This window comes from Nilaparvata lugens, chromosome 3 (genome assembly GCF_014356525.2).
Source record: "Nilaparvata lugens isolate BPH chromosome 3, ASM1435652v1, whole genome shotgun sequence".
Lineage (NCBI taxonomy): Eukaryota > Metazoa > Arthropoda > Insecta > Hemiptera > Delphacidae > Nilaparvata > Nilaparvata lugens.
Window position 1 is genome coordinate 47,260,588 of NC_052506.1, and position 25,084 is coordinate 47,285,671.

The 25,084-nt window shown below is 37.2% G+C and overlaps 3 protein-coding genes across 3 annotated transcripts in view; 1 reads left to right on the forward strand and 2 right to left on the reverse strand.

Moving 5' to 3' along the window:
• LOC111050151 (cyclic nucleotide-gated cation channel beta-1) overlaps positions 1-4,320 on the forward strand; it is a 53,375-nt gene extending 49,055 nt beyond the window's left edge. The window contains exon 18 of the transcript XR_005570795.1: positions 2,326-4,320. The gene's annotated coding sequence lies outside the window, so the exon portion shown is untranslated. The remainder of the gene's footprint in view (positions 1-2,325) is intronic.
• On the reverse strand, positions 4,144-8,893 carry LOC111050148 (putative mediator of RNA polymerase II transcription subunit 26). The gene is made up of 3 exons (XM_022336409.2): positions 8,738-8,893; positions 5,652-6,757; positions 4,144-5,037 (listed from the first exon to the last, which is right to left on the reverse strand). The coding sequence occupies exons 1-3, from the start codon at positions 8,771-8,773 to the stop codon at positions 4,863-4,865; spliced, it is 1,317 nt and encodes a 438-aa protein (XP_022192101.1). The 5' UTR covers positions 8,774-8,893; the 3' UTR covers positions 4,144-4,862.
• An 11,794-nt stretch (positions 8,894-20,687) lies between these two features.
• Positions 20,688-21,316, reverse strand: LOC120350465. The gene is made up of 2 exons (XM_039423905.1): positions 21,206-21,316; positions 20,688-21,138 (listed from the first exon to the last, which is right to left on the reverse strand). The coding sequence occupies exons 1-2, from the start codon at positions 21,242-21,244 to the stop codon at positions 20,872-20,874; spliced, it is 306 nt and encodes a 101-aa protein (XP_039279839.1). The 5' UTR covers positions 21,245-21,316; the 3' UTR covers positions 20,688-20,871.
• Positions 21,317-25,084: the final 3,768 nt, after the last annotated feature.

Sequence of the window (25,084 nt, forward strand, 5' to 3'; positions counted from 1 at the left end):
ATATGAATTATCATGTGATTGAGGATATAGGAACATCAATTTTTCTATTTATAGTTTATGTAAAATAAGTCGAGACTTGGCCCTCCATCCGAAGAAATTACAGGGTTGCCAAATAGTGTAAAATTGCAATTTTCTCAAATTTCCAATTCAACGTCAGAATTGTATGTAGAATATCATCCCCGATATACTAGTAGTACTAAAAAATCTTCAGGGTTGAAGTATTAAAAGGAAATTTAAATTTAATGATACAATTGGAAACATTTGTTTTTCTTTTGAATATTACTTCTCTTAGAATCATGGGGCGTCGTAATGCGTAATAATTCTATATCAAATTAACAGGGAGAATGTTTCCTTCCTATTGGTGTCTGGATCATTTTTATCCGACTTATATATATTTCTTTAATAATTAATGATTATGTTCGTCAATGTCGAGCAGGAAACATGACATTTTCGACATGCTAGAAACTTTTTTGTTTCAGAACCGATCTTTTTTGTTTTTAGGTGGTGAAAGCGAGAAAGTTTCTCAGAAATAATTGAAATTATTTTTCCAATTGGCAAAAGTAGTCGGAAGATCGTATTTTGGTCTCCAAGGAATTTTAAAGTTAGGAGAGCGGCTGCGTGGTATCATGGCTTACTCTATCTATAGTAGGCTGTGCTGGTATGCATTGTGTACCAAATTGTATTCTGAAGGCTGGCAATTTGCAAGATATTTGACTGAATTATTATTTCAAGTGCAAGCAGCTGATTGCCTCTAGAAAGGTTGTAATGAAACACTGCTTGGATTATTCGAGGCGAGGTTGTCATGTCCACTATTTATAACCATGTGGCTTGCAGTTGCTGAATTTTTTAATCGTTCTGTATTTTGTCTTTCTTGATCCCAGCTATTGATAGCATATGGTGGCACACCATTCAGCCGCTATCCTTGACTTTGAAACTCCTGAGAGGCCAAAATACGCTCTTCCGAATACGTTTGACAATTGGAAGAATAATTTCAATTATTTCTGAAAAACTTTCTCGCTTTCACTACCTTATGCTTTCAATCCTTCAACCCTGAAGCTTTTTTAGTACTACTAGGATATCGGGGATGATATTCTACATCCAATTCTGATGTTGAATTGGAAATTTGAGAAAGTTGCAATTTTACACGATTTGGCAACCCTGTAATTTCTTCGGATGGACGGCCAAGTCTCAACATAATTTACACAAACTATAGTTCATCAATTTAAAAATATGAAATACGTTACTATATAGGTGCGTACAGATATACGCGCCGCGAACATGAGCAATTCACTTTTAATCAGCTGATACCAAGCTTTTTATATCTGTATCTTACCGTTTCTGTAAAAATACAGATATAATCAGCTGATTAAAAGTGAATAATTGCTCATGTTCGCGGCGCGTATATCGGTACGCACCTTATCATGCTAAGAAATATATAGATAGCATTCTTAAATAGAACTACTTTTCTTCGCTTGATTTAAAAAGCGAATTTTATCCAATGTACCTACCTTTTTTGAAACAAAGTAATTTAATCTGAGAAAATTCTATGAATTTCCGGTATCCTTCAAACTTTTTCAATTATTAATTTAGATCTTATGTTGTCATGTTGTAATGTTTATTTTGTAAGAAGAAAACTCAGTTGCTGCTTTTTTCAACATTCAATTCAATTTTTATATAAGTATTCATTTCTTCAGGTAAGTCTAATATTCTCTGCGTTGTGGAAAATTAGTCCTTACCGTATTAATTCATTTCAACTCTCAATGAATTCTTCACTTTTCCCATCCTCAGATGATAAAAGAGTAGCCTACCTACCAATACATTTGACAAGTCATCTAAGGTCCATTCATGGATAATGCTTTGATTGTCAGTGTCCTCATTTATGAGTGTGCTCTATATATTTTTAGATTATCATCCTTTACATCAGCTTTGATTTGATTGATTTTTGCAGACGATGCTTCTCTTTTGTGCTCGAGTTCATCAAGACGACCCTAATTAGTTTAGACTGTCTGCAAGCACAGTTAATCGGTTCACTACAATCGGCTTTTGTTTCCCATCCTCGTAGGCGACCAACATTCCTCCCAGTAGGTACACTCTGAATCTCTGACATGTGCGCGGCTCCATCCCAATAATGACTTGTTTGCACTCCGGTTTCAACTGGGATAAAATGACCTTTAATTTATTACAAACTGATTATTCACCTGTCTAAATATTGTGCTGTTAATTTCAACTTCTTTTTCATATATTTTTATCTCTCAAAAAAGGATTTGTTTTGAAGTCAATGAGTAATATTGCCCTTTGATGAATAATCAATAATTACAATTACAGTACGGTCCCTTCAAACTTGTGTTTAACAAGATACAAATCACTCAAATAAGCTTCAGAGAACTTCGAAGAAGAAGAAGAAGAAGAAGAAGAAGAAGAAGAAGAAGAAGAAGAGTAAGTAGCACCCCAAGGCATTTCGCAATAATAATTATCAACATCGAGCTGTCATCACGTCTTCACTTGGCCTGAGGTGATTGAACCAATATTTTCATGTCCATTTGACGTTCAGCGAATACAGAAAAATTTTTTCATGATTATTTGATGAAAGACGAATACAGACAAATATTTTCATTGTTATTTAATTTAATGAATAACGAAAACTCACTCATTTGTATTTTTACTGTATCGCATTGTAATTTTCGTTACGTGGAAGAATACTGCATTTTTGTAGTTTCCCAATACAAATGTCATAATGCAATAAAAATAATACATATAATGAATCATTACTTTGGAAGCTGTTTTTGATGTGATCAAGGATACAAAAAATAGAAGTCTTGCAAAACGGATAAAGTTGACTTTCATCACACCCTAGACAAACATAGAAGGCGTATATGCAATAATTATAAATAGGGCTTGAATAATTATAATGTATGCACATAAATTATTGACAACTGCTTCCATTTTTTAAGACTTCTCAATTCTAGTTAAACATACCAGTAATATGTTTTCTAATATCTTAGTACCGTAATATTTTTTTGATCAGGAGGTGATTGAAAATAGTAGACAATCAATAGGTACGGTACGCTAAGCACTGTAGGTGCAAATGCTAATTTGAAATCAGCACTCGATTATTTTTATAAAATGTTTGATATTATGCTGTCAAAATTTATTTCTATTATTATTATTTGAGATGAAATTCATAAAATGTTTAGATATGGATTTCAGATTAGTGATAACTTAAATGTATAAAATAGCATTGGATCATCACCTGCATTCATTTTCCAATTGAAATCCCAATTCTCAATTAGTGCAATTTTAATTCCCCAATATTATGCAAAAAAATGTGCGTTACAACATCTATTTCAACGTTACAAATAATGTTTTAGATTGACATTTATATTTAACTTCCAACAAGAGTTGAATTCCAGGAAATTTTACCCCTGGTATATTATAGGCCTCTAAGATGATGGTAAATTTCAATGATCATTGACTTAACAGTCACTAATTTCAAATGATAATCTAGTTTATCTACATAAAATGCTTACCTACATGATTTCTCGAATAATAATAACGCAAGGTATATACTCAAATTAAAAAAAAAAAACATTTTTGTTTTTGTATACTGCAATTCATTTTAAAATTCAATTGAAAATAGAATCCAAGTTTTGTTTAACTTGTTCTATACTTGTTTGTTTGATAAATAGTAAATACTAGAACTCGAAACTAAATTCTTTAATCCAGCCCAAGGGATACTTTCTTGTAAGCTATTTCCAGCCACACTTTCCAGTAACTGAGCAATTCTTTGTTGAGGAATATTCCAAGAGACTGCAAACTTTCTCTTTCTTATAAATGTAGGAAATAGAAATAAATTCACTTCATTGATAATCACAAACGATTTTGATAACCTTCAACAACAGCCTTCTAGTATTAGGTAACTGTTTGCCAGATAGTTCGTTATTATCGTCAATCCAATCAATAATATAATGTTACATCTCTGATGAATGTTATGCATTTTTGTGTAATGAATCATAATAATTCACAATTTGGTTTCCGGGTTTACAAGTTTTATAATAAATCTAATAAATTTATTTCATATTCTATAATTATGAGTATTAATGATTATTAGTAGCTTAGTAGACGATTTGAGAATGATGGAAAAAACGCTTTCAATTTATTTATTCATTTGATTTATTGTAGTACCTCAACAATATTATAATAACAGCATATTTGGTGAAATCCATACATTGTTTTTACTGTCAACAAAAATTGAGAGTCAAAAACAAATTTATGTTTTTTATTCTGCTTTTTGACACAGTAACTATTTTAAATTGAATAAAAATATTTACATATAATATATGGATTTCTCATCATCTCAAAAATTGATTACATTCAACCAAATTCTTTTGGTCACAGATAAATATTCAAATGAATATTATGTTTAATATAAGGAAGAATTTATATTCATTGATTCACGTATCAATGGTTTTTCTACAATAAAAAGTATAAGAACACCAATTCTCTCAAATTTTCTTTTGTTTAAAATTCATTCGATGACTGCACTATTTTAATAGTCCCGATAAATTGGTCAATTTTTGTCAATTGGTCAACTGATTACTTAGCAGCACACTATCTCGGAATATTCTTGAATTGTTTTCATCTTTTATTTGTTGATTCTTTCAGTTGAGCTTCAATAAACTTATTCATCCCGAGTGGGAAGCCAATTATGCAACTCAGTACCTATTTAAAGCTGAGCGAATTGCATAATCTTGAGATAGAAATCTCATGTTTCTATAAAATCAATCAAGAATGAAATATTGTTCATCTTGATTCAAAACCACAAAAGTCTCTACTGGAACGTAGACAATTTGTTAGCTAGATCTTCAGATACGTTGGAAATTGGTGGCTGCATCCTGTTCATTTCCAGTGAAGGCGTTGGGAGGAAAATCTTGCCCGGAAATGGAGTAACGAAGACTGGCTCCTCCCACATCCGAGGAAACCTCTGCGGTTCCGGAGGGGTCGCTGATGGGTCCATTTCCAATCGGTTCGATCTCTTCGCTGCAAAAATAGATAGCGACTATTTAGTGAAACATTGCAATGAAGAACAGTTGACTGGTAGAAAAGTCGTTGTTTGCTATATTTGTTATTTTTTATTCAGATGATAAGTTACGAGCATAAATACCATGGGGAGGTGAAGGAACGATAGTTATTTACTCAAAAACAAAAACTTAAGAAACTTCCTTATAATTAGTAAACTTACTTGATACTTTAGGCTAATATTTATTATTCACTTTCAACGTTATACCTACTAACTCTCAATTCCAAGTTTCTATCACTATAATAGTGTAATGAAATGAGAAATTAGGTGGAGCTAGGACTTTTCACTTCTCTCTACCAATCAACCTCGAACTATTATTATAAAAAAAATAATAATAAAATTTATCTCAATCACTACATAATATGTTATTATTTGTTAGAAAATGTATCAACAATAATTGAATCACTCTTTTATAGGGCTCAAACTCAAGACTTGCGCCACTGATGAGTGCGGAAGGTGGGAACGGCATGTTTTTTTATAATAAAATCCCCCATAGAAGTGCCCGAACCATTTGGGATCATTATTATACAAAAGATTCAGGTCATAGATATTGTTGGTGAGTAATCACACTTACTTAATGACTCTGTATCCATTTTCATCAGCCTCGTAGTGGATGGTGCGCTTGTAGAAGCCGTCACTGTACGAGTACAGTCCAGACAGTTTCAGACCATCACGCGTCTCTTGTCTGATGTGCTGCTGGTCGTTGATTCCATCATTGACAGCCGTGGCGAACGAGTACTTGGCGTTTTCAGCCTGATGCCTGTGGATTTCCTCCTCATCTCTGAGGGCTTGAGACCTGGAGTCGGCTGGACGTCTCTGTGTTTCTGTGGAGTGCTGGCTTGAGATGAAGGATGCGGCTGCTGGCTGTTGAACTTGTTGTCTCTGAACTGGTGGAGCTGGTTGAGCCTGTTGTGGTTGGAATTGGGTCTGTTGAACGGGCGCGAACTGCTGTTGTTGTACTTCAGCCTGTTGGAATTGCTGTTGTGGCTGTTGGAACTGTTGTTGTACCTGGGGCTGTGCGAATTGCTGTTGTTGGACCTGGGGCTGTTGGAACTGTTGATGCTGAGCACGTGGCTGTTGAGATTGATGATGTTGGACACGAGGCTGTTGCCCTTGTACAGCAGCTTGAGCGGCCTTCTGTCTCTGGAGCTTCACTCTTTTTGTTGGAGTCTGTGTTTGTACATTCCTGAAACCGTCTGGCTGCACTTGTGGTTGCACCTGCGACTGAACTTGATGAACCTGTTGGTGTTGCTGATTAGCAAAGAACTGGTCATTCTGAGGAGCAAACTGTCCTGTTGGGTTCTGGCTGAATTGGTTGCTTGGCGCTGTCTGCTCTTGTCTCTGTCTCTGGGCAGCTGCTTTACGATTTGCTTCAATTGCCTGATTCCTGAAAGCCTCCTGCTTCTTAGCTTGTTCTGCCTGTTCGGCAGTCAACGACACCCTGCTTGGATTCTGCTGCGAGTTTTGCGCTGCATGAAAAGTAGGTTGGCCTGCAACGGTGCCTGGAGCAGTGCTGACAATGTTTTGCGGTATTGGGATGATTTTGTTTTGGTGAGGTATTTGTGCTAGAACGGATTCTGGCACAAGGAAGAACTTCTGAAGTCCAGGTTGCTGATTGGGATCTACATTGACTGGGACCTGGCCGTTGAGGCTTGGTACTACTGTACATAAAGCCACAATCTGAAAAAATGATACACATGGATTTATTATTCCGTAATAGCTCTGATTTTTTACAATGTACAAAGAAGTTGAATTGGACAAGGATGATTTCTTTGAATATATTGATTAGGACGAGGCCACATAAGCGTTTTTTTAAGCTTTTGGCAGATGATTTGGCAGGGCAGAAAGCTCTCCAATTGGCTTATGAATGAGTATACATAAAAAATTTCAAATATCAACAAATTCCACTTTTTGTGGTTGCACCTGCGACTGAACTTATAAGAATATAAGAATATATAACAAATAAGAATATTTAATATAAGTAATAAGAATATTTAACAAATTAAACATAAAAGTTTGATTTGTCAGATATTCAATGAACTCATTTATTGAATTTTTGTATAATTTATTAGTATCTTTGAATGTGAATAACTTTGAAACGGTCTGATATTTAAATTTGTCGTTTCTGTCATTCATTTTCTCTTGAATTTCTGTATCGAGATCAAATTGTTTCATAATAGTCCAGTCACTATTCCACATTTTCAAAAAGGGGGTGTGCATGCAATTTATATTGTAGTTCTGATTTTTTAATATTTTATTTGGGTGCATAAGAGAAGTCCAGAACCAATTTCTTCATGCAAAATTTCCTTGTGTTAGAAATTGGTCATTTTTTGTGTATTGGAATATGGGCTTAAGTACAATCAACAATAAATTTTTCCCGCCTTGACGAGCCGAGAAGAATGAAGTGTAGTACGATGAAATCTGAGCATAGTGTCAAGAGTTATAAGTGTAATAAATAATAATTTAATAAATAAATAAATAAATATTGTTTCATAATATAGGGAATCAAAAGTTGGCTGAAGAATCAACTTCTTAAGAAGATCCAAGATGGCAGACCAAAATTTTAATGCGACAGAAAAGTGTTTTTCAATTCGAATAGGATTCACAATGAAACCTACTGACAAATTATCCTTATAAAAGAAATATTAAGTTGTTTCCATCATTTTCACCAAATTAATAATAATTTTCTGTATTCTCACAAGTTTTTTCATGAACGATATATACTTACAAAATCTTGTATTACCTAATATTTTGTTCGTTATGAACGCTAGCTATGTATGAAGCTATAATGTAACATTCAACAATTTACAAGATATAGTACATTTTATTTTATTATCTGTTTTTTAACATGTTTAGAGGAAATATGATTTATGATTTATTTTTCTCATTATAAATAATTTGGTCGATTTCAAAACATTTCTCTAACTATATGGGCTCAGTAGGATCTATCCATTAAGTTTATCAGTTCAATATTATGTTATTATAAGTAACTCAACTTCCTCATTCTTCACTTGATGAGAATAGAAGTTTTTAAACCTTGCAAAAATTCAGGGTTCCTATTCTTGTATAATCTTCATAAAGCTAGCCTTTTTTATTAGAAAAAAATACTTCATCAGCATTAAAATTTGCTTGAAAGATAGTAAGTCGTTAGTTATGCAAAGAGATATATTGGTAGCCTATAAGTCATTATTGAAAATCATCAGTAATGAATTTGTCTTTGTTGAAGAAAAATAATATTATACCCTATATTCTGGTACGGTACTCTAGTACAGTACCGTACAATCTCGAAAACAAAAATAAAATAAAAACTTGAAAGCAGAAGAATAGTCCTGCTTGTTATCGATGTAATAAAGATTATTAAAAACGTTTCAAATTGTTTTTTTTTTCAATAGATAAACTATATATTTTTATGTTGATAAATTGAAATAAATCACTGAATAATATTATACACTTTACTGTCGAATAATAACTCAAAAATTCCATTAAATTTCATTTGAATTTACAAGAAAAATACTGTTCGGTACTTTTATTAACAAAAATGAGATGTACACTTGCAAAATATGAATATAACTTAACAGTTGGAAGTGATTAATGGATAAATAAATATAAATAAACATAAATTATAAAGTGAACAATTCATATTAAAATTGTGGTAATTACCAGCAAAAACGCCTTGCTTGTCCTCATAGCTTTCATCGAGTGGCACAACTAACTACTAAATGGATTAGTTAGAAGCACTACACTTTAAATAGAGGATGATTTTAGTGGTGGCGGATGTTGAAACAATTCGGAGAAATCCAAGAAACTGGACAGGAATTCGTCAGCGCTTTACTCAATGCTGAGACTGGTTGTAGGCCTTCATTGCAGAACACTCATCCTACGGCTGTGGCAAGGTTTACCAACTGGTTGCCAATTGCATGCATTTGTTATCTATTTTTAAGTGCATTGTTATTCTACAGCAGAGTAATGTATGCCGGTATCTTTAGTAAAGGACTATTTACACTTTGCAGGATATTTATGTAATAAATTATTGTGATTACAGCATGATAAGCTGATAACTAGGAGAGATACCGTAGGCTGTATACTTATATGTATAACCATAAAATTACAATCCATCTAGATTTGGTATATGAAGAAATTTCTGGACTATGTCCATTTCCTTCCTTCCTGGTTTTTTTAATTGATAAGATGATAAGAAAATAGATACCGTATGTACTTTTAATTCTAAAAAATGATCTATTACTGTACTTGAAATATCTATAAAATTGAAATACTTTTTTGCAATTGGAAATAACATTATTACGGTACCAATAAAACATTATGTAAGTTTGTAAGATCAATAAGTGCGTTAAAAAAATATTATTTAAATAGGTAATCCAAATCTCTTCTTATTGGTGCAACATTGAGGCTTCCTACATGTCTCTCAGTTTTAGGTACCTATGATTGTAGAGCCAGATGAGAAGCATTATTCACAAGTTTGTATTGCCTCATAATCAAATTCTCTCATTTACCAAAGCGTAAGGTATTGCTTCAAAAACTCTTTGGAAAATATTTAGTCCAGTCAATAAAGACATAAAAAAGGGGGTGTGCTTGCAATTTATATTGTAGTTCTGATTTTTCAATATATTATTCGGGTACATGAGAGAAGACCAGAACCAATTTCTTCATGCAAAATTTCCTTGTGCTAGATACAGAGGGGCCCAAAAACCTCGTATTTTCGGCTCATTTTCCAGTTTTCAGCTATTTAAGCCAAATCTCGTAATCGGACAAAAGAATGTACTCTCGCCTTTTTTCTAGATTATAAAATTCTGAATAAAATGAGATCATTCGGAACTCTCTATTTCCAATGAGTACCGAGTTATGATTTTTCAAAAATGAGTGAAATTTGAAGAAGAAAATGAATTTTGATGAATTTAAGTTTTTGATCGACAATATCTTCCGATTGTTACCATTTAGATGTATGATTCAAAATCCCTCTGGGCGTATTTGTGTGCTCTACAATCTGAGATCAGGTAGAGCACTCTATCTGATATAGATTTCCAGGTACATCTGACAACAATGCTCCTTGTATTGTGAAAAACACCTAATTTTCAGCTTCAACCATCATCACCAACTAACTACATTGACCTCACATTGGCTTTTCGCACAATGACATAAGTTCATGAGATTATGTTGTGCATTTGTATATTATGCACTAGGAAATACTGAAATGAAATGCATCTAACGGGTGATTCTCATAGAACATAATCTCATGAACTTATGTCATTGTGCGAAAAGCCAATGGGCGATGTAAGTGTGACGTAAGCCGTTGCTACGACGCCATTTTAGTCTCTAAACAAACCGTTGCTATGGAGAGAGAGCATGTTATTCTTATGGGTCTAAAACATCACCTTACATTTACGAGTATATCAATGAAATGATAGATTTCTAAGAGTTGAGAATATTTTTTTCAAGTTCTACACACTCAAATCATCAATTCCCAGTATTTATTCAGAACAAATAAATTTTTTTGGGACAGCCAAAGCAGAAAGTCTCACGAAGTAGTGCATAGTGCTATGTATCTAGGCTTACCATGGTGAGCCTAGTTGAAGAGAAAGTTAAAGTGCCACATGAATTCTTACCTGAAATTTCTAATTATTATTTTGTTTTCAATATAAGGTTACTTTCACAGCATATGCTGAAAGTTTTACAGTCTGCTGTTTTACATTAGAATGTTTATTTGAAAATGTATACAGTCTGATTTCGATCACAAATCAAAATGGTTTGAAGCAAACGAACATTTTCGTTGTTCCTGACTGTAAACATTATCGTACAGTGAAAAGGCAGGCTACATACCATTTTTTTTAGATTTCCTGAAAATCCCAAAGCCTAGCTCGCCTCTATAAGTTCTGTACTACATTTTTAGGTTATGTTATTGTTAATAAAAATAATATTTTTGTCAAATTTATCTAAAATAACTACATTAGTGGAATTATTAATACAATAATTCAAATACAATTATGTTTACAGTAAATGTAGCACATAAAATACATAATTATTTGCTTTACTTTACATGTTCACTAAAGCTGTGTTTTCGTAACGGGCAGAAGCAGAATCGATTGCAGCGCACCCAGGCGGGCAGAAACAGTAACATTCAAAGAACTAGTTCTTTGACATGAATTTTGCTTTATGTGTTATGGGTAATGAACTTTTTGGGTTGTCCAAAAGGTAATTCTGAAATGATTATTGGAGATTTAATTCAATAAAGTGAATTAATTGCTTTTTAAAACTCAGATAACTTTTCCACAATTATTAGTTACTTCAATAATTATGCAAAATTCTATGCTTTATAGGCATGTCAATCTAAGAGTTAACTTTTCATTTCCTATGCTTGAAATTTGTAAGGGTAATTATTTGAAATAACTGATTGTATTTCATTATTAATAAGATATTATTTTATTAACTAGAAGCATTCCATTATTAATAAGATATTATTATAATTATTTTATTAACTAGAATCAATTGCCTTCAGAGTCAATGCATGTTCTTTGAATCACATCGTTTATAGGTAGGCCTACCTACTATGAGTACCGTATTCAACTTCAAAGGCCTATTGAAGCTCTATCGAAAAGAAAATCAATAAATAAATAACAAATAAGTGCTTTAATTTTGGCATTTTGGAATCTATGGGATATATTACACCAAGGGATATCAATATTGTAAACGTTTTTTAGGCAATTTTATTTTAGCAGTCCCCTTTTTGATCATTGATGGGTACGGTCCCGGCTGATATACAATCATGTATAAGAATCGTGAGGCCAATTGACTGCCTAAATCAATATGCCTTCTCAGGCAATGTTCAATTAGGGACTCCTCACCAGTAAAAACTATACGAATATTGGAAATTATTATTATTATTATTATTATTAGCCGTCAAGCTCCCAGATGGAAGACGCTGAGCAAAATTTGGTTCATTTTTTGTTTTTCTTGTTCTTTTTATCAATCCACCAGTTTTTCATTTTCAGTGAGAACTCCGCTTTCCTTGCTTCACTCCATTTTGTTCCCACTCTTGGCACAGTCATCTCTGTTTAACTTCCCATTTTTCAACCTTTTCTCTGAAACTGTTCCTGTTGTATATTTCATCATTGTTAATGTTAGCAAGTATTAAGTCCTTCTTGACGTTTTTCATCCATGCACCTCCATTACTAAGGGTTGCTACATATGTTACTATTCTTTTTGTAAGTCTGTGATCTGGAAGCCTCATTATGTGACCATAAAATTTAAGGCGCCTTTTCCTGATGTCTGCTTCTATGTTAGAGTATTCTTCAACTTTGGCTGTTTTCTGTAGTCTATACCATCTTCGGTCTTTCTTGGTCCAAGTATTTTTCTAATTATCTTCCTTTCTTCTTTTTTCAAATTTTCAGTATCTGTTTTTCTGCTAAGTGTTAGGGTCTCGCTGGCATACAACATTGTTGGCTTGATTACTGCGTTATAATGTTTGATTTTGGTATTGATAGACATACATCTCTTATTATAAATATATTGCACTAGCCCTAGGCCTTTACGAGCTTTCTGTATCCTTTCATTTTGTGCATGTTTTTCTGATATAATTTCCCCAAGATATTTAAAGTATGGTACCTTCTTAATTGTTCCATATTTTGTTTGTAATTTAGTAACTTCTATATTTGATGTTGTGAAAACAGTTTTTTCAAATGATATTTGTAAGCCTACTTGTTCAGCACATTCTTTTAAAATTTCTATTTGTTTTATTGCACGGATGAATATTTATTAATTATAGAAGGTAACTAGTACCCTTGTGATATTCCAAAATGAAACATGATTAGTTTCGACATTTTCAATAAGGACTCTCTTGACAATGACATAATTAGAAACTGGTCATGCTTATTTTGAATATTTTAGGGTAGGCCTACTAGTTATTTTCTACAATTAACCATTAAAGTTGCCCTATTAAATTAATACTTTATTAGGGTATTAATTAGAATTAGAGTAGCCTTTCAAACTCCTTATTCACTATAATGTTCTAAAAGCTTATCAATTTTAATCAAAACCTTGGAAATATAGCCTAAAAGGTAGAATTGAAAGTGATTATATTTGATGTGGCTTGGAACATCATATTTTCAACTTTTGCTTAAGTTATTTTTCATATTCAAAGAATTATTACCCCTTCAATGCAGTAAATAAGTACTATTACTTAATTCTTAATACAATACATAATAATTGTGATACCCTATTTTTATATCCAATTCAAGTCTATTATTTAACTACGTGTTACCTATAGCATTTGCCAGTCAGCAATGTTAAATAATTTTATTAGTTCCAAAAAAGCAGAAGCCATACAGAACCAATAAAGTTGTAATAAGAGTTCGATGCTTTTGGTTAAATATAGTTTTAAAAATCCCTCAAGTATAAACAATTAAAACATATTTTATTAATTTCATGTCACTTGCTGTTTTCTTCAAAACTACCTGAATTGAAGCAGTTAGCAGGAGCGATCAGAAAAAGAAGATATTATTATGAATAACATTAAATAAATACATCAAGATGTACTGAAAAATGAATATATTTCTTAGATTAGTCCATCTCTTTTTTCTGTAGGCTACTAATCATACATGAATCATATACATGGAATATTATTCATAGTTGATTTTCTTTGTCATCCTCTACTTCTGGCTGGTACACCTCTAGGCCTGAAATCAAAAAGTTATTGATAATTATTTATTATTCATCATAAAAAACTTTGCAAAGTGAATTCTGGAATTGATTGTTTGTAATCTGTATAAGTTTTTAATTATATTTCTTGGGAAGAAACCCCCCAATAATGACAAAGTAATATTATATGAGAAATAATAAACCAACAATCAGTTAAATTATTATTAGCATCAATCTGTAAGTTGTGTAATTCTGAATGATTGATTGAATAATAAATAAATCTCCATGCAGGAATTGGGATTAATCAGTGTGCCCCAAGGTCAAAAGAACTTGTTGGTGAACAGCATATTTTTGGATACCATGAACAATTCATTTATTTCTGTGGTCAGTAGGCCTACTTTTCGACCGTTTGGTTTACTAAACTCTTCCAAATGTACTGCATAAAGTAATTATTAGTTCACTACATTCAGAGAAACAAGTTTAATGAAACAATGGGAATAATCAATAAATTAATTGCTTAATCTGAAATGATGATTATCTACAACATTATAAGTAGAACTAAGTGATTTGAAAATAAATACCAAACTGTAAATACATGAATCTCTCAAAATAATGCAGGCATTTAATAAATTCAATCATAAATTTTAAAAGGTGGAATCACTGTCATTAAAGCTATTATTCAGTGTTTTCTACCAGCACTTGCTGAGTGAATTTTTGAAGTCATCTATTCATAGTTCTAATGTATGGTCATTCATAAAGTTCATCATTCACTCAAGATCAAGATGGACATTTGAGAAGATTGTTTTAAAAACAATGTATTCACTTATCTATTCAGAGAATAGAGCTGTTCATAATATTTGGGATTCCTTCCATAAAGAAATTTATGAAACAAAATCTAATAATGTGATAACATTTTAACATCAAATTATTGATTTAATGTTATCACATTATTAGATTCTGTTACATAAATTATTTCTTTATGGAAGGAATCCCAAATTTTATGAACAGCTCTATTCCCTGAAACAGTGAATACATTATTTTTTAAACATTCTTCTCAACTGTCCATCTTCATCTCATGTGGTTTCACGTTATTTCGAAATATTGTAGCCTATACTGTAAGCTATTAATGATTTCAAAATTCAGTCAGTATTTCAATTATTTTAGTCACATACCATAGTTATGTCTTACTATTTGAATATCTAACATCAAGTCGATAATAAACATCGAAGTGGATAAACTTTTTGAAAAAAATGGGAAACTGTATAAAATGACATCGCCTATATGAAGTTTGAAAAATGGGTGTAATTTTATCTTACCTAACTAACTTATCCTAACCATGGGTTCCAAGAATTTTTCCATCCTGGTCAACAAAAAAGATTCATATGCATTTCCTTTTGAGCACATTCTCTTCAATATTTTGTTTGTAAATAGTACCTGAAAAAAGAACATATTTAATCTTTCAACATATATCCATTTTGGAGATAAAGTGAAGTTAATCATCAATGATAATACTTATTTGGACTTTGAATAAATTAGAAGTGAACTGGGCCTCGAAAAACTATTTACATTAGATAGACTATACATACTATAAGTATATAGCCTACTTACATTCGTAGCACATAACAGAAAACACTTTAAAGTTTTATAATAATAAATTAAAACAGAGACACACGACATGGATAGCTTAGATTAAAAACACTAAATAACTTACATTACACTCTCTGTTCGGTCGAGAAAAGGGACACAGTTCCTTGAATATTCCGATTATAATGTAAGTTTTCCAGTGTCTTTATTATCGATCTATGTTGTGTGTCTCGTGTTTTATTCATACTATTTACATTGATTTACCTGGCCTCACGCAATATATCGATCTATAGAGCATGAATAAGTGTTTCAAATACATTACTATTTTAGTTTTAAATGAGTTTGGTAGCAATGGTCAACCAGAAAAATAGTACCTATTTTATCTTCTTTCAATATTCAATTACACTGACTCTGATCAAGTTATTTCTATAGGTTAACAATCTATGTAATTTTGTTTCCAAGTGAATTTAATTAATTAAAAGAAGATTAATTTATAGATAGTAGGTACCAAAGACAAAGTAAATGTTCTAATAGTCAGGTTAGTTTTGTTATTGTATTGATAAACTATGGGTTTACAATATTTTTAAGTAACAATTACATTATTATTAAATACTAGAAATTATACTTTAAATAAATAAACTTTTGTCAACTTCTAACTTCTTGAAAAATGAAAAAGATAGCAATTTAGACCTAGAGACTAGGTTATTAAAGGCCTACTACAGTAGGCTTAGGCTACCTGAATAAAAATTGTAAACATGCTGGGAGTCTACTTATAAAAACTATATTAAATTGTGTACGGTAGATCTAGCCTACTTTATTATGAGAATTTTAAGTCTACTTACTTGAATCCTCTATCATATCAGCAATTTTTAACCATATTCTATTTTTCAAATAGGTAATTCGTTGTGCAGGTCTGGAAAGTACAAAACTTTGAACTGTCACATCAATTTTATAATGAATTTTACGCCTTTCTGTTGTAAATCCATTTTCAATTTCTCTTGTAAAAATTATAAGAATAAAGAAATCAATGGAAATATTTTTAACCTCAATTTTCTACTGCAAATAATTTCACAGTATAATAGTAGCAATCCGAATCTGACAACCGACAGCAAAATAATATCAAAACAAACCAACAACAACAGCAACATCAAAGATTGAGGTTAAAAAGAACATGGCGTCTGATCCAGAGAAGAATTATTCTGCCGGTGTCACGTGATCAGAGCAGAAAAAGAATTCGAAGCTGTCTGTTCCCATCGACAGAATCCCGAAATTAGTTCTTTTTCGACAAAACGGTTCACGAGCAGTGATCGGTCGAAGCAAAATAGCATTGTGTTGATAGGCCTTAAAGAGAACGGCAAAATGAACGACAGTTCGTTTCTGATTTGAACAGTTCTTTTTTTCTGCTCAACTTTCTGTCGATGGGTGAACACTCCCATAAGAACCAATGTTAATTGAAAGTGAATTCTGTCGTCTGCCCGTTACGAAAACACGGCTTTACCCTTTTAAATTCTTGTAAACATCATCACCGTTTAGTTAGAATGTAGGAAGTATAAAACATGATGATTAGTGGTCACAGCATCTACATCTTTTTATTGTGTTGAGTTCATTCAATATCTTACTATTTCACGTAAATTGAAAACAATTATATACTCCAGAAAACCTAGGCTAAACCAAAACACCTGACCTATATATTATTTAAGCTTTAGTCTACTCTAACAGTTACACTAAACAATGGGAAAACAGAATATATTTATATGAATTTTTAAATTACAACTTTATAACAATCTGATGAAATTATATGTAATAATTCAAATTGCACTTCAACTTTCTCTAGGTAGGTTTTCCATAGCAGACTACAGACATGGTACTAAGCTCTAGTTCGTTAGACTTTCTGCCTTGGCTGTCCCAAAAAAATGTATTTGATCTGAATAAATACTGAGAGTTGATGATTTGAGTGTGTAGAACTTGAAAAAAATATTCTCAACTCTTAGAAATCTATTATTTCATTGATATACTCGTAAATGTAAGGTGATGTTTAGTCCCATTTGAATGACATGATCTCTCTCCATAGCAACGGTTTGTTTAGAAACCAAAATGGCGTCGTAGCAACGGCTTACGTCATCACTTACATCGCCTATGTGAGGTCAATGTAGTTGGTGATGATGGTTGAAGCTGAAAATTAGGTGTTTTTCACAATACAAGGAGCATTGTTGTCAGGTGTACCTGGAAATCTATATCAGATAGAGCGCTCTACCTGATCTCAGATTGTAGAGCACACAAATACGCCCAGAGGGATTTTGAATTATACATCTAAATGGTAACAATCGGAAGATAATATTGTCGATCAAAAACTTAAATTCATCAAAATTGATTTTCTTCTTCAAATTCCACTCATTTTTGAAAAATCATAACTCAGTACTCATTGGAAATAGATAGTTCCGAATGATCTCATTTTATTCAGAATTTAATAATCTAGAAAAAAGGCGAGAGTACATTTTTTTGTCCGATTACGAGATTTGGCATAAATAGCTGAAAACTGGTAAATGAGCTGAAAATACGAGGTTTTTGGGCCATTCTGTATCTAGCACAAGGAAATTTTGCATGAAGAAATTGGTTCTGGACTTCTCTCATGTACCCAAATAATATATTGAAAAATCAGATCTACAATATAAATTGCATGCACCAATGTATATAGTGACTGGACTAATTGGAAATATTGATTATTCCAACTCACTGCTAGAGGAGGTGGAAAAGATTTTAGATTGTTTTTGCTTACGGATTGATAAAGGGTGCATCATCCCTGAAAGGATAAGAGGTCTGAAATGAATTAAAAATCTACACTGTAAAAATGCTTTATTACTCTTGTCAGATTTCACAAATCAATTTTTCATTGCTGTGATTTATTTTCATCGATTGGAAGTTTACTAAATTCGTGCATTGTCCTTGGTGACCTGTACAGAAATATCAACTTGGCATAAGAGTCTTCTTCCATCTTGAATTCACCGATCTCCCTTGCCCGATACACATTAATAATTAGCTGAAAATTTTCGAGCATAATGTTTGAAATCAGTTTATTATTCCAAAAGGAATTTACAAAAATTAGTTAAATAGCTGTCATGATGATGTGTACGGTACCTATCAGAAGTATCAATACACTTCAAAAATATCACATCTATTATAGAATGTCATTCACTTACAACCTACATTAGGCTACCAAGCTGGGATCGCAGTGGTGTCCGTGTGTGAAGTAAGCTGAAACACCAATGAGACACCAACGGTGTCCGGGCACCAAAATCTGATGTGCCTATAGTTTTATGATCTCAATAAGAACTAAGTTGGTGTCCCACAGGTGTTCTAGCCTTGGATTCTAATCTCTCTAATACGGGCTTGAAAGTTGAGGTACACCTATGTTTTCAAATGTCATAAAACTACGACATGTAGGCTATACATATTATCATAGAGAAACGATAGCATAAGTAGATATCCCATGGTATAGGGCGTTTATGTCGCAACTTTTACTGTTATCCCAAGCCGATAGTTCACGTAGTTCTTTCCTATGCAGCTGTGTGACGCTGGTGGTCTCTCAAATTGTGCCGTTCATACACTATCACCCCAACAAAACAGTAAAAATTGACAATAATCGACAGTTATCGGCTTGAAATAAATAAATTCCCTATACCATGGGATATCTACTTACGATATTGTTTCTCTATGATACTATACTCAAGTCTATACAGAGTGTCCCACCAAGGTTGTAACAGCCGTTAACCATAGATTATACTTGACATTTATGACAAAAAATGTTTTGTAAACTTTTCTCCTATCGACCTTAGTTTTCGAGATATATCGATTTTTCGATATTTTCAGAATATGCCTACTTCCGTTCATTAAATACTCAATAACTCAAAAACTACTGGTTGAATTTTAATTTCAAGGGTATTGTTGAGAAGAGAAAAACATTTTAAACAAGATTAATGTAATTTTATCTGTTGTTAGATATTTTGTAGTTTTTTATTAGGGCTTAAACTTAAAAAATGCTATTCTTCAAATTCAAAGTCAAATTTCAAACCGATTTTTCTCCGGGTAATTATAGTGGTTTCAATATTTCAAAAACTTCTGCATTTCATAAGCTTTCGAATGAGTATGAATTCGAAAAGGTAAGTTCCATGATAAATTGTTCAAAACTGTTAATATTATGGAATGATACCTTCAAAAAGAGGAAATGGCATGCTGTATGTGAACAGCATGCATCAAGTGGTGATCCTAAAAGGGTGAAATCACATGATTATTGCATTATTTTCTGTAGTACATAGCCTAATCTATTGATATGGCAGAAGGTGTGGCTCGTTCATCAATTGGGCTAGTCAGTCGGGTCGAGTGAGGGGTTTGTTACCACTGTCTGAAAAAGTGGCTTTTGGTGGCCCTGAAAAGGGCCAAGTTTGTTGCTGGTGGCCCTGAAAAGGGACCAAGATTGTTGCTGGTGGCCCTAAAAGGGACCAAGGCAGGCTAGATGTTTAGTAGTCGTTGACTGGCGCGATACCACGCCGCGCGAGGGTCCCGGGCAGGTCCGTCTGGTGCGAGAGCAGGCCGGCAGGGGCTCAAGTCAATGGTTCGCAGTCTCCACTCTGGTTTACCCGGGCTACGGAGAGGGCTGACCGGGTGATCTACTAGCCAGAGGTCGTGCCGAATCTCCGCCGGGAGGACCTCCTCGACCACTTCCTCGTTTAGAAGGGGCCTTCGGTCAAACCCCGGGCAGGCAGGGTCATAGGCTTCCGCTGCACACACTCCGATGTCGGTTCGGCACCCAACCCGGCATCCAGAACCGCGCGCCAGTTGTTAGGCTGGGGCGCTAAGTCTTGGGGCGCAGCTGGCGCGGCGGTGTACAGCCTCAGCCTCTCCTCCACCTGGCGAAGCCGACGTAGGGCCCTCCTCTTCTGGATTCGGCGGCCGGCTCGGTTCCTCCTAGGCAGCGGCTGGGTAGTAGACAAGGAAGACACCTCAGGTTGCGGTTAGTCTCGCCGTGGTTCCCTCATTGGCCTGCTCGCTGCTCTGCTCCTGGTCTCGGTAGTGGTCTCGGCTGGTAGTGGTCTCTTCTGGCTCTTCAGTGGAAGGCTGCTAGTGAGCAAGTGCTCTCGAGGGTAGCTGAGTAGCCCCCTTTTATTCACAGTCCCCGAGTTCACCTGCGCTGCTATTGGCCGGCGGTGCTCGGCCAATAGAAACGCAGGAACAGGTGGCGGTGACTGAGGCGCACCCTGGTGGCGGGTGGGTCAACCACTCATTTGGTTGATGCGTGGCGTGGGGAGCAGAGCAGAGCGGCAGGCTGAAAGGTAGCGAACGCGAGGGAGGTATCAATTCCCCCCCCCTCCCGTTTGAGGTAGCCACGGCGAGAATTTATTGATTGCAAAAAAAAAAAACAAGATACAATGTTTACAAAATATACAAAAGTGCCATTGGGCAATAATTTTACAGAAGTGAGACCAGAAGGGTCTCCCCCAACAGGTGGGTTGTGGTCAATAATTACAGAAATAAGACCAGAAGGGTCTCCCCCAACAGGTGGGTTGTTATTCCAAGAGATGTTGCTGGTCGGTGGTTGGAGCCGGGCGTAGTTGAGTCTCGTACACCTTGATGGTCTCGTTGTCACGGGTGATCCAGTAGACAGCTCCTTGGTTGTGGGCGACCGTATATGGTCCCTTCCATCTGGGTGCTAGGCCCGCGTGGAATTTCTGAGCCTTATTTGATAGTTGATGATTCCGTGTGAGCACCTGGTCGCTGATCTGGTAACGAGGCTGTGTCTCGGCTATCGGGTCTCCCTTCCTATTGAGATAATTTTCTTGGTTCAACACGGCTTCGCGTTGGATTGTGGTTAGCGTGTGTAGACGCTGGTTAATATGGTATTTGTGCGGTTCGAGTTGATTTTCGGGCCAGTTGCTCCATTCCCCTGGCCGTGGAAGGGTTTGGCCAAACAGGATTTGACTGGGGCTGTATCTTGTTGCCGTGTTCTGTCGATTTTGCAGGGTGAATAGCACGGATGGTAGTTGGTTCTCCCATTCTTGGTGTTGTTCTTGTAGGCGGATCCGTAGTCCCTTCTTGAGCTCCTGGTTCCTTCTCTTGGTAGGGTTGGCTTGGGGGTGATAAATTGGCGTGGTGTAGTGTAAGACTCCCCATTTGAGGCAGAGTTCGTTCCATAGTTTCCCCGTAAACTGAGTGCCATTGTTGGAGAGTAGGATTTTTGGGTATCCCCATCTGGGAAACTTCCGTGTGGTTCAGCTTGGCACTGGCGTATGCGATCACCTTACGGTCATTGTTGATTTCTTGGTATAGGACAGCCCCTATACCGACCTTGCTGGCGTCTGTCTGTAGGATGAAGGTCTTGGAGAAATCTGGTCGACAGAGTGGTTGGATGTTGGCGGTCAATGCTTGTAGGCGGCGGAAAGCTGTCTCTTCTGTTGGTGACCATTTCCATCGCGTCTTCGTGCTAAGTAGCTCAGACAGAGGCGCACAAATGTCAGCGGCGTTGGGTAAAAATTCTCGTAGCCAGCCGACTACTTCGAGAAATTCTCACAGTTTCTTTCTGGTGGTGGGTGGTTGGGCAGAAGTCACAGCTAGGATAGCCTGCGGTTTTGCTTGGTTGCCCTCGGAGGTGATTATGTGACCGAGGTATTCAAGTTGCTTGCGGCCGATCTGGCATTTTGCTGCTGAGACAGAGAGATTGTATAGATTTAACCGTTCAAACACTTTGGCTAAGTGGAGTAAGTGTTCTTCCCAGGTATCCGAGTACACAATGATGTCGTCGAGATAAGCGTAGCAGAACTTGTCGACGTATCCACTCAGTACCTTGTTCATCATGGATTGGAAGCAGCTGGGTGCATTTCGTAGGCCGAAAGGCCGTGTAAGGTCGAGACTGGGGTGCGAGTGGTACCTGCCAGTATTCCATCCGTAGGTCGAGTGAGCTGAATATTTTTGAAGTTCCCAGGCTTCGAATGACGTCCTGTAGGGTCATCTGCGGTGCCGTGGCTGGAACGGTGATGGAATTCAGCCATCGGTAATAGATGCAGAACCGTGATGTGCCGTCCTTCTTGGGGACAACGACGATTGGAGAGTTGTAAGGCGAATCACTGGCTTCTACCAGGTTGCGTTCCTTGAGGGCGGCAACTTCGGACTCGATAATTTGCAGTTTCTCCCGTGAGTATCGGTAAGGCCGCTGGCTGCGTATTTCTGAGCTGTTGAGTTGAATTGTCATGGTGGCGGCCGTGGTGATGGAGGGTGGCATCTGCTCCATGAACAATTTTGCATGTTGTTGCAGTAATACTGTTAACCATCGGTGCTGGTCGCTGGGCGTGTCTTCTAGTAACTTGTCAACCAGGTGAGTGTCCATCTCTACTGAGACTGGTGGTTGCGCTATCCAGAAGATCGTATCTTGCTGCGTCTTGCCGTAGATTAGCCTGTCTTGCTCAAAGTCAAGCACTGCCTTATTCTCCCGAAACCATGGTTGTCCCAAGATGATGTCTTCGCGTAAGTCAGGTAGACCTAAGAAGGGAACATTTTGAATGTGCTGTTGGATCTGGAGTTCCAGATGTCCTTGTATGGCCGTTTCGCAGCTAGTGGGACGGTTGGCCAGCAGTACAGGTAGCTTCAGCGGTTGGATCCGTGTACCGTGGTCGAGGTGGGCAGCTCTCACGAAGTTGTGCGTTGCGGCTGAATCGAGTAGAGCGTGTAGTTGTTTACCCGAGAGGATGACAGGGATCCAGGGTAGAGTCTGTCCATCTATCTGGATCACGGCTAGGTTCGGTGCTTGGCTGGGCGGAGGGCTGGTGATGTGGTTGTTGACTACTGGGGCGGCAGTGTTGGTGACCTTGTCGGTGACTGCGGCCAGGGCAGTGTTGGTGACCTGGTGGCTGACTGCGGCTGGGGCAGTGTTGGTGACCTGGTCATCGACTGCACTGCGGCGAGGGCAGTGTTGGTGACTCCGTCCATGACAGCGATCCCGGTAGGTGGCGGGTGCATGTGGGTCACAGTTGCATGTTCCTCCCCAGGCTGGTGGTCGATGACGCGCTCATCGTCGGCTGGTGATGCTGTCCTCTCGCGGGCCAGTAGAGGCGCGGCTGCTGGGTGCTGTGGAGAATCTCTGTCAGCCGGGAAGAGCAAGGGGTCTTCAGTGACATTGGAAGGAGACTTAGCGACGCTAGCAGGGTCTACGGTGGCGTGACGGGTAGGCGATCGATCCGTTGTGAGTGAGACGGTCATGAGTGACAGCTGGGTGGTTGACGTGCAAGGGTGTGCCGGACGCGGTTGCTGTTGTGAGATGGTGACCCAGGTGACGACTGGTACTGGGTCATTCTTGATAGCCCGTGGAGGTGCGGCTGCTAGGTACCGTGGAGAGTCACCGTCAGCCGAGAAGAGCGAGGGGTCTTCGGTGACGTTGGAAGGAGGCTTGGTGACGCTGGCAGAATCCACGGTGGCATGACCAAGGAATGACTGGCTGGCCGGTTCGGTGACAGTTATCGCTTGTAGTTGGGGTGGTGACCTGCGAGGCTGGCGCTGCGGGTCTTGCACCTCATCGTTAGTGTAGTGGACTCCTACTTTCCGTGCTGGAGGGGTGGAGTCCGAGTCTCTCCAGTATCGCCGTTTCCCTGCCGTTTCTTCGCGAGTTCTGGGCAGTCGCGATGAAAATGCTTGGCCGGGCAGTAATGACACTGAGGAAGCTGGTTGTAGTTGAACCTCGGCGGCGGCTCTCGATGGGGTGGCCCTGCGGGTGCCGTAGGTTGAGGCGGCTTATATTTTGGTCGACTGTTGAGGTCGGTTTCCAGGTCGTTGGCGATCATGATTAGCTCTTCATAGTTCGTGGGACGAGCAGCTCGAACTAGGGTGCAAAGCTTGGAACTCAGCTGACTGATGAGCAGGGCGATCACCTTGTCTTCAGCCAGGTTGGTTCCTAAGCGCTGCTGTAGTTGGAGCTTCTGATGGATGAATCGCTCCACTGGCTGGTTTGGTTTGTGGGTGGTGCCATAAAATTCTGTGTGAGCGGCTGCGATTTTATGGGCTCCCGAGAAACGGGCCTGAAGTCGGTCACGGAACTGTTCCCAGGTGGTGACAAATTCTCCGTAGTCTCTCCACCAGGTGGCGGCGTCGTCTTGTAGTTGTGCTTTTAGAAGCATGACCCAGGTATAGCTGGGAATGTGGTGACCCTGTAGCAGCTCGGTGCACTGTCGCATGAAGGTGATGAGGTCTTCATGGAGCTTGCCGTGGAAGAACGGTAGCAGGGTCGCTATGCTGGTTAGCTGGCTGAGGTTGCCGGTGTAGCTGACGGCTGGAGCCGGTAAGTTGGCCATGTTGCTGGTTGCGGTAGTGGCGTGACTAGAGGTTGACGGTGGAGCAGGCAGGTTGACGGTCAGCGCGCTGGGTTGCAGGGTGGTTGGTCGAGCGGGCTCGCTGGTGAAGGCGGGTGGCTGCGTTGCCCCGGTTTCGATGGTGGAAGCAGGCGGGTGCGTAGTGCTGCTGTCGATTTGACCAGTGGTCTGTGCAGGCCAGCCGGCGAATGTAGACTCGGTGTGCTGGCTGGTTGACTGCATCAAATCTTCGGTGGTCATATCTCCACTGTCTCCGGCTCCGGTTCTAGTCGCTACCATGTTCAGGTGTTATGGGCACCACTGGGAAATTGCCTGTTCCCAGACAGGTATTCTGAATTGAAAGATTCAGAGACACATTTTGTTGAAAGAAAATAAGTTTGAATTTTTTGTGTGAAAAATTCAAGACATACATTTAGATGAAAAATTT

What these genes read in the sequence shown, in the direction of transcription:
- LOC111050148 (XM_022336409.2), bottom strand. Translation starts at nt 8,773, where the DNA reads ATGAAAGCTATGAGGACAAGCAAGGCGTTTTTGCTG. An exon ending in CAAGCAAGGCGTTTTTGCTG is followed by an intron (nt 6,758 to 8,737) that starts GTAATTACCACA and finishes TCATTTTTTCAG; the next exon opens with ATTGTGGCTTTATGTACAGT. An exon ending in AATGGATACAGAGTCATTAA is followed by an intron (nt 5,038 to 5,651) that starts GTAAGTGTGATT and finishes CTATTTTTGCAG; the next exon opens with CGAAGAGATCGAACCGATTG.
- LOC120350465 (XM_039423905.1), bottom strand. Translation starts at nt 21,244, where the DNA reads ATGGAGCAACTGGCCCGAAAATCAACTCGAACCGCACAA. An exon ending in AATCAACTCGAACCGCACAA is followed by an intron (nt 21,139 to 21,205) that starts ATACCATATTAA and finishes TTGAACCAAGAA; the next exon opens with AATTATCTCAATAGGAAGGG.